Source organism: Xyrauchen texanus, chromosome 24, assembly GCF_025860055.1.
Source record: "Xyrauchen texanus isolate HMW12.3.18 chromosome 24, RBS_HiC_50CHRs, whole genome shotgun sequence".
Taxonomy (NCBI): Eukaryota; Metazoa; Chordata; class Actinopteri; order Cypriniformes; family Catostomidae; genus Xyrauchen; species Xyrauchen texanus.
Genome location: NC_068299.1, coordinates 20,899,549 through 20,912,751, shown reverse-complemented (window position 1 = coordinate 20,912,751; position 13,203 = coordinate 20,899,549). Strand labels below are relative to the sequence as shown.

The window sequence follows — 13,203 nt, the reverse complement described above, 5'->3', positions numbered from 1 at the left end:
GTCCTTATCATGTTGGAATACTGCCCTGCGCCCCAGTCTCCGAAGGGAGGGGATCATGATCTGCTTCAGTATGTCACAGTACATGTTGGCATTCATGGTTCCCTCAATGAACTGTAGCTCCCTAGTGCCGGCAGCACTCATGCAGTCCCACCACCATAATTGACTGTAGGCAAGACACACTTGTCTTTGTACTCCTCACCTGGTTTCCGCCACACACTCTTGAAACCATCTGAAACAAATAAGTTTATCTTGGTTTCATCAGACCACAGGACATCCATGTCCTTAGTCTGCTTGTCTTCAGCAAACCCTTTGTGGGCTTTCTTGTGCAACATCTTTAGAAGAGGCTTCCTTCTGGGACGACAGCCATGCAGACCAATTTGATGCAGTGTGCGCCGTATGGTCTGAGCACTGACAGGCTTACCCCCCAACCCTTTAACCTCTGCAGCAATGCTGGCAGCACTCGTATGTCTATTTCCCAAAGACAACCTCTGGATATGACGCTGAGCATGTGCACTCAACTTCTATGGTCAACCATGGCAAGGCCTGTTCTGAGTGGAACCTGTCCTGTTAAACCACTGTATGGTCTTGGCCACCGTGCTGCAGCTCAGTGTCAGGGTCTTGGCAATCTTCTTATAGCCTAGGCCATCATTAAGAAATATAAAAAAATGGCACTGCAGACGGCCGTCTCTGGATTACGCTCCGTAGTGTTTTTTGTGTTTTTGTTTTTTAACGCTGTTTTCTGCCATCCCTCTCTGGTAACATTTACCAGAGAAGAGCTCTTAAATATTGGACTTTCAACTGCTCATACTATTCCACCGCTCTTTATCGAACCCGGAACTTTCCTGGAGTTATTATTTGGAGGAGTAGCAGCTCTGTTTGGGATTCTCAGGAGATGCCGAAGGGGAAAACTTGCAGGCGCACTGGTTAAGCTGAGACAGCAGGGTTCTCGCACTGCGCTCCTTTCCATCCACCTGGCAAATGTCCGCTCTCTGGACAACAAAATGGATGAACTGCTTCTCCTCAACAAATCTAACTCAGACTTCTGCAGATCTGCCACCCTCTGTTTTACCGAATCCTGGCTCACCCCTCACATCCTGGACAGCACACTTCACCTACCGGGATTTAATCTCATCCGCACGGATCGCGAAAAGGAGCTCACAGGAAAAACAAGGGGAGGCGGACTCTGTTTCTATATAAACGAAGGTTGGTGCACAGATGTCACAGTGTTGAAAAAATCATGCAGCCCTCACTTAGAGACATTATTTATAAACTGTTAACCTTTTTATTCACCGCGGGAGTTTTCCTCATTTGTTCTGGTCACAGCATATTAAGTGTCCCACCAGAAACACTAACAAACTGGACCACTGCTACACTACATTAAAGGATGCCTATCGCTCTGCTCCCCGTGCAGGCCTGGGACTCTCTGATCACTGTCTGGTCCATCTTATCCCAACACACAGGCAAAAACTGAAATCTGCTAAACCTGTTGTAAAGACTGTGAAAAGATGGACCACAACGAGACAAAGCTGGAGTTACAGGCCTGCTTTGACTGTACTGACTGGAGTGTTTTTGAGGCTGCAGCCGCTGACCTGGACGAACTAACCGACACTGTGACATCTTACATCAGTTTTCGTAAGGACATGTGTGTGCCGACTAAAACCTTCCGCACATACAACCAAAAACCCTGGGTCACAGCGAAACTCAGGCAGCTTCGTCAGACCAAAGCGGAGGCCTTCAGAAGTAGGGACAGAGTCCTGTATAACCAGGCCAGGAACACACTGACTAAAGAGATCAAAGCTGCAAAGAGGATCTACACCGGAAAGCTAAATAACAGCTTTGCAGCCAACGATCCTGCATCAGTGTGGAAAGGCCTGCAGACACTCACTAACTACAGGAGACCATCCCCCAACATTGCTGGTACTCAACAACTGGCAGATGAGCTGAATGGCTTTTATTGTAGGTTTGAAAAGCCCACAGTCACACCTCTCCCCATCATCTTCAAACAACCACCTTCCCCCTCTGACATGCTGTCAACCCCCCTCTCTGACCCCTCATCTGCACTCAAGATCTGTGAAGAGGATGTGAGCCACCTCTTCCAAAGACAGAATATCAGGAAGGCTCTTGGCCCTGACAGTGTGTCACCATCCTGCTTGAAAATCTGTGCAGACCAGCTGGCCCCCATCTTCACACAGATCTTTAACAGATCACTGGAGCTGTGTGAAGTTCCAGCCTGCTTCAAACGCTCCACAATCATCCCGGTCCCAAAAAAACCCTCCATTTCTGGACTAAATGACTACAGGCCTGTCGCCTGTAGTCATTGAAATCCTTTGAAAGACTGGTTTTGGCCCACCTGAAGGACATTACAGTCCCCTTGCTGGACCCCCTGCAGTTTGCCTACAGGGCTAACAGGTCAGTAGATGATGCAGTCAACTTGGGACTGCATTACATCCTGCAACACCTCGACGCTCCAGGGACATATGCAAGGATCCTGTTAGTGGACTTCAGCTCAGCGTTCAACACCATCATCCCAGACATTCTCAGCACCAAACTCACCCAGCTCACTGTGCCAGCCTCCACCTGTCAGTGGATCACAAACTTCCTGACTGACAGGATTCAGCAGGTGAGACTGCGGAACATCACATCCAGCACCCGGACTATCAGCACTGGCGCCCCCCAGGGGTGTGTGCTCTCTCCACTGCTCTTCTCCCTCTACACCAACGACTGACCCTCAGGAGACCCATCTGTCAAACTCCTGAAGTTCGCTGACGACACAACGGTCATTGGCCTCGTCCGGGACTGTGAATCAGCCTTCAGACGGGAGGTTGATCAGCTGGCTCTCTGGTGCTGTCAGAACAACCTGGAGCTTAACATGCTCAAAACAGTGGAGATGACAGTGGACTTCAGGAGGAGCCCTCCCACTCTGCCCCCCATCACCATACTCAACAGCCCTGTGTCTGCTGTGGAATCCTTCAGGTTTCTGGGTTCCACTATATCCCAGGACCTGAAGTGGGAGTCCAACACTGACACCATCATCAAGAAGGCCCAGCAGAGGATATACTTCCTGCGCCAGCTTAGGAAGCTCAACCTACCTAAGGTGCCCTCCATTCAGGACTTATACATTTCCAGAGTCAGGAAACTGGCAGGAAACATCACTGCAGATCCATCTCACCCCGGACAGAGCAATGTATGCCAAAACCAACAGACACAGAAACAGTTTCTTCCCACAAACCATCACTCAGATGAACAGCTGATTTCTGACTCACAGTGTGAGGAACAATTCCTGTGCAATAACCCAGTAACTCTGTCTCTAATCAGCCACCTGTTTACTGGTTACTACTTATTCTCTATTTCAGAGCTGTTCATAATGTTCATACTGTTCATATTGTTATATTGCCATATTGTATATACTGTATACCAATCCACCTACCTCAAGTCACAACTCCTGCACAAAATACCTATACTATTTATTCCAGCATCCTTTGCACTATTTTTCATCACACTGTGTACATGTATGCATAATGTATGATAATAATAACTTTACTGCTGCATCCTTTGCACTCTGATCACTGCACTATTTGTCAATATGTCTATATTGTTTTTGTTCATAGTGTGTATATTTGTGTTGTCTACACTGTAGCCTGTGTCTGAGTTTATTTTATTATTGTGTTTTTTTTTGTATGAGTAAGCACATCATGAGAAATGTACAATCCTGAGTCAAATACCTCATATGTGTACACATACCTGGCAATAAAGCTGATTCTGTTTCTGATTATTTAGAGCAACAATACTTCTTTCAGATCCTCAGAGAGTTCTTTGCCATGAGGTGCCATGTTGAAATTCCAGTGACCAGTATGAGGGAGTGTGAGAGCGATGACACGAAATTTAACACACCTGCTCCTCATTCACACCTGAGACCTTGTAACACTAACAAGTCACATGACACCGGGGAGGGAAAATGGCTAATTGGGCCCAATTTGGACATTTTCACGTAGGGGTGTACTCACTTTTGTTGCCAGCGGTTTAGACATTAATGGCTGTGTGTTCAGTTATTTTGAGGGGACAGCAAATTTACACTGTTATACAAGCTGTACACTCACTACATTACATTGTAGCAAAGTGTCATTTCTTCAGTGTTGTCACATGAAAAGATATAATGAAATATTTACAAAAATGTGAGGGGTGCACTCACTTTTGTGAGATACTATATATATATATATATATATATATATATATATATATATATATATATATATATTGCTACTGTCCTTTAAGGAAACTTATGTATAAAAAAAAAAAAAATTTAAGAATAACCTATTAAAATGAAAGGGGTCTTAATTATTTATTTGATCAAGACCCATGATCTAAGGCTCTTGTTTAATTATGAAAAATATTTTGTAGACAAAAATTTAAATAGTGTCTATGTGTGAATTTCTTTACAAATGTTTTTTTTATTTGGACCAGTGAAGGAAAAGCAGCCAACATTTTATTTTTCTCCAAAATATATGGAAAACGTGAACATCTATCAGACAAAATTACCATGATAAGCTGTCACCGACTTCAAACTTGTCATCAGAAATTCTACATCTTCATTAGGGCTGTCAATAAAAATATTTCATCAAATTAATTACATGATATGCCAGTAATTAATCAAATAACAATAATTCAATATATAATGATTACATTCTTATAGTTATATTTAAATAATAATAAATAAAATATACATTATTAATATAATAATTAAGTTAACTGAATTTGTCATTCTGTCTGAGATATTTATTATAAATGCTTTTCTAGGGACACTTTAATTTACTCATGCGTCAGACGGATACTTGTATCGTGTCATGAACCTCATTTGTTTTTAGGTTGCTGTGTCAAGAAATCTTTAGATTCCTGGATTCAGAAATGCACTCCATCTTGCAGTGTTTCAACCAAGATGTTCTAAAATGTTTTGAACACAAGAATATACATCTGGTGTTTCGCTTATAGCCCCCTACTGAAAACAAGTGCTACCTCAAGTTTGAACTGCTTCGATGGTAGACATACTCTTATTACTGTCCGGCGACATGACTAATTGAGTTATCTTTTACATAATTAATGTGTTAAATTGAAATCTTTTTACTGCAACATGCTGTTGCAGCTATGTACAATTTTAGAATCCCAATTAGTTTCAGGTTTCTGTTAATGGGCACAAACTTAAATGTAAAATAAATTAATGGAAAAATTCCAAATAAATGGAATTGACAGAATAGATATGTTAAATTCTGCAGACCTTTTAATCTAAATATTTACAGAAAATGTTTGCAGAAAATATGCTAGTCTTTAACATCTGAAGCTAAGGAGAATTTCTACTTTACAACATTTGTCATTCTAGGTTAAAAAAAAATCTGGATCCAAGGACATGTACTGTCAACTGCTTATGCAGTAATTCTTGTTATAAGTTAAATGGCAAAATCACAATTACATACAGAAGATGATGATACAACATCAAGATATATTTTCCATTAAAACTATATACACAAGCTATTCCATTAAATAAATACTATCTAGAAAAGAGTATGAAATTGTTAGTCATATGTATTCTAAACAAAATCCTGTAGTTTTGCACTTTAGTTGTATAGTGCATGTTATCATTTGTTAGACAGACAGAAAAGGCACAATTTTTTAAGTCATTTTATTTGATGTCTACAAACACATTTTTCTCTCTCTTTTTAATAGTGCTCATGCAGGAATACATGTGATCTGAAAGATACCCATCCTCTCAGGATCAATTATTAATAAACTTGTACATCAGTACTACCATTCTTGAACTGCATCACTTTACAATAAGCTATTTGCCAATAAGAAGTATTAAGTCATTCCAGAAAGTTTTGAATGTACAGCATAGAATACTGTCTGCTCATTTATAAAGAAATTGCTAATATTTAAATGTCCATTTCTAAAGCTCCTTCATGAGATACAGTAATCCTATCAGCATTTTGCAGTACTTCTACATATACTTGTACAGTACTGTGTTGACTATTTTAAATAGCAAAAGCATGCCAAATATAAAAGACTCATCTTTTTCTTCAGTTATATTTTACAAAGACATTATATTTTGTCATCTGGTATTAAAAACAACAGCATTATGATCCAATAATAGTTCATTGTAAAATATTTATATTAAAATAGGTGATAGTATTTACAAAACAGTATTAGTTAGGACACAGCTCTAAAGAATACCTTCAGTGAAGGTGTGATCTGTGTCTGATCTAAGGAAAACAAACATAAGGGAAGGGCTGTATTCTTTAAGAGAGAGAGAGAAAAAAGAAATAAGAAAAGGTTGGGACATATAATGAGCACCAAACACTTCAGACACTTTTGAATGATGAACAATGGTTTTTTTGTTTAATGCAGAGGACAATGACACATCTGATGGTTTATAAAGAGTGTCTGAGCTGAAAGGGTGATGAGCTCCATTTTCAAATAGTTTCAGTATTTCCAAAGATTTTGGCTTTAATGGTTTTCCACACGAGCAAACATGCATCATGTATTCAATCCTAGAGAAGAGCACAGACTATCAAAACACAAACACCTTCCCTTCTGATATTAATAAGAAATCAAATTGTAGATCTTGGCCTAAACATTCAAGGCACTTTGGGGTGACTGTGATAAACTGTGATGTGGGTTTTACAATAGTCAGTTTTTAATATTTTTACCAGCTCACTTAATTCTTCATATCCTTCAAAGCATTAACTGACAGTGCTTCTTTGTCACTTTTAACAATTTTGGGTAAATGGCAGGTTGGTTGTGGTACTGCACAAATTATAATACTATGTTATAATATGATATATTTAAAGTGATTCCATTCCGGCAATCTCCAACAATCCTAGCAACAGCAATGAAATTAGACATCAAAATGAATGTTCTTTAATACTAATCTGTCCTTAAGAACAGCTGTTGATGATGGCATGCCTCAAAATATTGTTTACTTTTGACCTTCACACTTGCAATTGTTAATCCACGGTCATTTTTAATTCTGTGTTGTCTTCTTCCATGTTTCACACTTTACCCTTGGTTAATAACTCACACTGTATACCTTTTCAGGACCAGGTTTAAATACAAGTTTAAAAGCCATGCCACCCGGTTTCAAAATTACGTTGCTTAAACTAGGGTTAAATGTGTCCTTAATCCCACGTTAAAAAGTTGTTCAACCAGTGTTTAGCAGTATAAAACACCTGCTTAAATCCTAACCCATCTGGAAAAAGGAGCATGACGAACATACAGTAAATTAACAAGGACGGTGTCATATTTTACATTAATGACATTGCCTGACCTCTTTTGTTAATTCCATATGAATGTGAAAATGATTTTGATGACTAAAGAAAAACAACAGTAATGTGTCAAAAAAGCTGCCATACATGAAGCCTTCCTCCCAGTTGCAATATTCATAAATATTGAGGGTCACCAAAAGGTAACATACTGGTCACTATCCCACATGACCTGTCAAATCAGTATCAATAGTGTCTTATGAATGTAAAAAACATATTTCATGTGCTTAAATCTTAGCACACTTATGATGCAATGCTGCTACAGAGCAAGTACTGCTGAGTAAATGTTGCCCATTATCTTGACTTTGCAAGTCAATCCTTTGTTTAAACAGAGAGAAAAGTAAAATAACTTAATAATGAACGTTTAATCTGGGGTTGAGCTAAATTTCAGTCTTGTTGTCAACAAGGCAAAGCCTTAAAAAGCATCTGCCAGAACAACTCTATGCTCCATACTGACAGTCTAAACAATCAAGATGTTTGCAAGCTACAATGTTTTTCCAAGGCTGAATCTTCTATTTTAAGCATATGGAAATAACAGAACCAAGAGGTAGATATTATTTTTCTTGGAAAGCATGTTTAACGTGCCCAAAGTAGCCTTTCAACCTTTGAAAAAAGAATGAAGCACTCTTCATAACAATAATAGACACTGGCTTCATCCCAAAATAATTCAATTACAGCACCGTGCACTGTGTGGATATTGAGGCCGGAGTTTTGTCATCATTTAAAGATGAATCACGTGCACAAATATATTTTAGCATGCACAGTACCTTACATTCAGTATATGCATTTTACATCAATAGTGAACTGTCAACCTATCAAGATGTCAAAACGCACCCACAGTGGACACAACACAAATTTATTTCAATCTTAATTGAGTAGCTTTTTTCAAGAAGGATTTTATATATATATATATATATATATATATATATATATATATATATATATATATATATATATGACATACTGAGTGACTTAGTCTTAAGAATATCAGAAAAGGGCAATGTTAACCAGTGTTCCACCCAATCACTAAATATTCCAATATGACAATTACGATATTTGCATAGGCAATATGGGATTAGCCCTTAAATAGTATGTTTCCTGAATTCTTTGTAAGTATATATCATAATTCTGCTGAAAAGAATTAAAAAAACAAACAAAAGAAATTGCTTCTCGTCATAAACCCTCAGTATACCTGCGTACATCTCATTTACAGTATTAGGCTTCAAGTAGATCAAAATAAACATTTAATATTAACAACTAGATGAGAAAAACGAGAGGTAGTGGAAAACCAACATCAAAGTCTTCAAAAAAGAGACACTGTCCATGCAGACAATGCTCGTATAACAGCTGTTCGCTAAACTCCTAAACTCCCTCCTATAGTCTGATGGATCATTAGCAGCATAAATGAAGAAAATGTCATTTAAAATAGATAACTACTCACACGATAATGGTTATTTGTAAATGGGACAACATTTTACATTGACTGTTTTTGTATAGGCTAATCTGTACTCATTTTAATGTCAGAATTTGTTGTAATTTACAGAACATTGAATCACACTCAAAAAGGTGCAAGATGTCAAAACAAAAAGATTAAATATAGGATCTCTTCTCTGGTAAACGTTCCATTGACAGATAGAAGCATTAAAAAAATTATTTGTTATATAAATACTTTGTGGCAGTAGCTAAATATCAATCATAAACTCATGGAATCACATATAATAGTTTTATGACTTGGTTTGTGATATGTTTACAGTATTATCTAAGTATGATCCCACAACACTGACAATTTGCCTGCAACGAAAGATAGTATAATACTGGACTAATTTCCTTGCCTTATGTGCCTCAATTATTAGTCAATATTGAGAAAGGATTTTTTGAAAAATACCTTACAGGTATAAACATTTCTGAACTCATCATTTAAGATAAACAAATCCCGATTATCTCCATTGTTAATTATTTTTTTTTTAAACAAAACTGATACATGTCTGCTTTTAAGTGACCCATAAAAATCGTAAAAACACATTCGTTCAGCTATACCACTTTTCCCCGTCTAACGGTTCGCAGAATATTGGACCATACAGATATCTGTCATAAACTGTTTGAAATAGTTGTAGAAAAATGAATAAATACATCACTTTCCATTTTCACGGAGACACTTATTTTGTCCATGTGGCATGCAGGGTCTTTCTGTTTTAGAGCAAGATGATAATAATTTATTGCTCATTACTTTAATTACATACATTTTTTTTATTTTAAAACAAACAAGAAAATGTCATTAATTTGTTTTAGAAATGTGGGAAAACCAAGCTTCCCATGATGGTTCGCTGCTTAAATGTTGTAAACTACTAGGTCACACCTATTCTATTTGTATAGCAACATTAATCAAAGACCTACATTGGCTGATGCTCAAATACACTGATATTTCAAAGAAGGATATCTATGCACCTGGTAAAGCGACAAAGGTCTTCTTTTTAATCTGGTTAACCTGCAGAGTGAATGGCACTTAACTCTCAGAGTACCAATAAGAAAACCCGACAATAACACTCTTGATCAGTATTTACTCAACAAATGTTAATTCATTGGCACAATATTTCAGGAGAAAAGTGACATTTTGAGGTTGGGTATCGTGACCAAAAAAAAAGTCTGTTTAAATGCAATTCACTCTTGAATTACTCGGCTAAAAGGTAAGATAGTGGTTTAACACACTATTATTTAAAATACTGTGTTACCATGCACTGGCTGCTGCAATTGCAATAGCACAAAAATGTCTAGAACATTTTACAGCAACATTCAAGTTTGAATCCAACAACACAGAGCTGAAAAAGCTGTCATTCTTAAGGGACACAAGTCTAAACCTCTTAAGCAAATCATCCTAATAGTGTCTTTAACATGATGCTAGCCACAGTGGTTCACATCATATTTAGGTTGAGTATTGCAAAGTGTACGTGACACAACAAAATAAACACATGCTGGAATACGTATTATAAAATGATTTACTTTCTTTTTGTAAACCTGCTGTTTGTCGGAGTCTGAAAATGACTAAAACTGCTCCGTATTTTAGCAAGATTAAAACGGCAAAGTCACAAAACTAAACAAGGACGTTCATTTCGAATCTGAGGCACAGAAAACTTTTCCTCAAAAGCTTTGCTGATGGATCCAACCATCTTGTGTTGACACAAAACAGTCCGCAAAGACATTTTACACCAAACCGTAACGCCACCTCTGAGAAAAATGTATCGATGAGCAGTTCTCATTTATCACAGTTATTTTAAGTAGAGCAAGTTTAACTCTCAAAAACAAAGCATAGTTTTCACTACACTTTTCTTTAATAAAATAAATGTATTTAATGTGTAAGACAATCTAAGTTCTCTGAAGAACCTCCAGAACGTTAGTGAGTTATTTTCAATCAATTCTTTTTCAATTCAGCGAAGCTTCCAGCCCATGACATACAGTACCTGTGCTTCTCTTGGTTAGCAATGGACTGGGAGGGGCTAGGACAACTCACACAATAAAATGTGTTGTCACCAGCATCAGCAGCTTTTGTGCCCTTATTCAGTGTTGAGGCATTGTGATTTTTGCAGAGAGAAAGAAATGTTCATGATTCATTTAGCTGCCCAATCACAACACTACTAGCTAGCCCTTATGTTTCCCAGTTAAAGAACTGTCAACACGCATTAAAAAAAGAAAAGAAAAAAAAGTAGAGTATAGATGGCAAGACGGCGATTACACTTTCCAGCTTCTCTTTAAAAAAACAATTGGCACAGCTAATTTTCCCTTCGCTTACAAGAGCTTTACAATGTTGTATCCCCATGACAGCATATAAAACATTTTTAATTAAAAAAACATTGTAGTCCGGGCTTAATTGTCAAACTGGAGTAAATTCCATAACCTTGTGTCATGCAAAGATTGAGTATAGCTTAACGTCTACCACGTTTCCATTTGTTTTTCTGTAAAAAACATTATTCAGCTGTCCTCAAACATATGAGGCATAAAAGATGGAAAGGATCAGGTAGCAAGAATATGGGAATAAGAGAGAAAGAGAAAGGTGATAGTGAGGTAAACAAGAAGAGAGAAGAGAAAGGCTTTGAGGATTAAAGAGAGACAAAACAGGTGGATGAAAACACAAGTTGAGAGTAGGAAGCATGGATCGGTCTGTTTTCCTACATGTTTGTCTGTGTCACAGTTGCCTGAGCAGCTCATATTGGCACTTAAACAGAACTGAACTTCAGGGTCACTAGTGGATGCTCAGAATTGCTTAACCACTCACTCTTCAAATAAGAAACATCACACCTTTATAAAGTGGCACCTTGGGGCTTTTTTGTCTCAAGTGTTCTTGCTGAAAGCTAGGTGTCTAAGCAGGCTCTCTTGCTGTTAAGGAGATCCCTGTAAACAGATGAGTTGAGGAATCGGGGGAAGGAGTCTCTGTGCATGAGGGTGTAGATCTGGAGCTGGGCCTCCTCATACATCAAATTGTTGGGTTCTGCCAGGCTTTGGTTGATGCATTCCCGCACCCGTGAATCCAAGCTGACCTGTCAACGGACAATACAAGTATAGCTCATGTAACTTGCCCCTCAAAAGGCCAATTCACAAGTTTTGAAAACAAAAACAATATATCTCTTTCAGTTAGCAAATATTCACAGTTTTTTCATTCAGAGGCTAGGCAGATTTTTTATTTATTCTCCACGGAGAATAATGAAAATGTGCTGTAGGTTTAAGTCTGATCAGTTTTTGAATGTATTTATATTTTTACAAATATAGACTGCCTTTCAAAAGTATGAGAGAAAATCTGGGATTCAATTTCTAATTTAAACCTGGAAATTTGTACAGATGAATTCAGTTTTAGAACTTAAAGTAAACAAACAAATCTTATAAAATGTTATATGTTGGTGATTCTGATGAAACTTTTAAAGAAAATGTTCTGGTCATATTTAACCCTAAACCCATACAAAAAAAAGTAAGCCTACGTTTAGGACTGTTAAGGTGTTTTGCACTGGGACATAGGGCCCTATTTTAAGAGTGCTAGCACTAAGCGCAGTGCAATACTTTATGTCCTATGTGCAAAGTCAGTGGGTATGACCATGAATTTTTGGTATTTTCGTTCAAGTATGTGCTAAGTCTAGGCACATGTGGGCTTGGCGAAATCGCCTGCACAACATGCAAATGGGCTGGGTCAAGTGCAACTTAATTCGGAGGTTCTTCTATGGTTATTCCACTATTTGCATCCTTTTATATAGTTCATCCCTCAAACACTAGCAATATAAACCAAGACAGCACATTCATAAGAGGTTGGTAGTGTAAATGGACTGTATGCAATAAATGAGAATAATTGAAAATTATGTTCATTTGTGCATTAACTGCATCCTTGTTGAATGTCAGGCATATTTCTATGACAATGACACACTCCTTTTATATGCATGGAAAATGTGATTCTCATCAGAAATTGGATGTAGGCTATGTTAAGTATTATTAATAATTTTCACACAAATCATGGCTAGTTTTAATTAGTGATTGTATCGTATACTTCTACCGGTGATTTATACGATAAGAAAATTTAATTTATTGAAGCACAAAAAAATTAAACCCAAAATATTTATAAATTCAAATTACACTTCAAACGAAGTGAACAATAATCAAAATAATGAAGTGGTTAAAAAATCAAACCAAATCCAAACATTTTACTCTCTAACTTCTACCGGCCCCTATTGCAGTGACTTAAAAAATCACTTTATGACAACAGGTGGAAAAATACCAATATAAATTAGTTCATAAATACAATTGTAAATATAAACATAATAATAATAATTGTAAAATAACCTTGACCTCTAGATAGTTTATCACAAATATATGATTTGTGATTACGACAGTGGTTGTCAAGGATTTGAAATGTATTACCACC

The 13,203-nt window shown here is 37.4% G+C and overlaps 1 protein-coding gene across 2 annotated transcripts in view; it reads right to left on the bottom strand.

Annotated features, from left to right (window-relative positions):
* Nucleotides 1–8,284: 8,284 nt before the first annotated feature.
* Nucleotides 8,285–13,203, bottom strand: part of LOC127617928 (regulator of G-protein signaling 17-like) — a 28,655-nt gene continuing 23,736 nt past the window's right edge. For both annotated transcript variants that reach the window (XM_052090102.1, XM_052090103.1), the window contains one exon: nucleotides 8,285–11,836. In XM_052090102.1, the coding sequence (XP_051946062.1) occupies nucleotides 11,651–11,836 (186 nt within the window). In that variant the 3' untranslated portion in view covers nucleotides 8,285–11,650. The remainder of the gene's footprint in view (nucleotides 11,837–13,203) is intronic.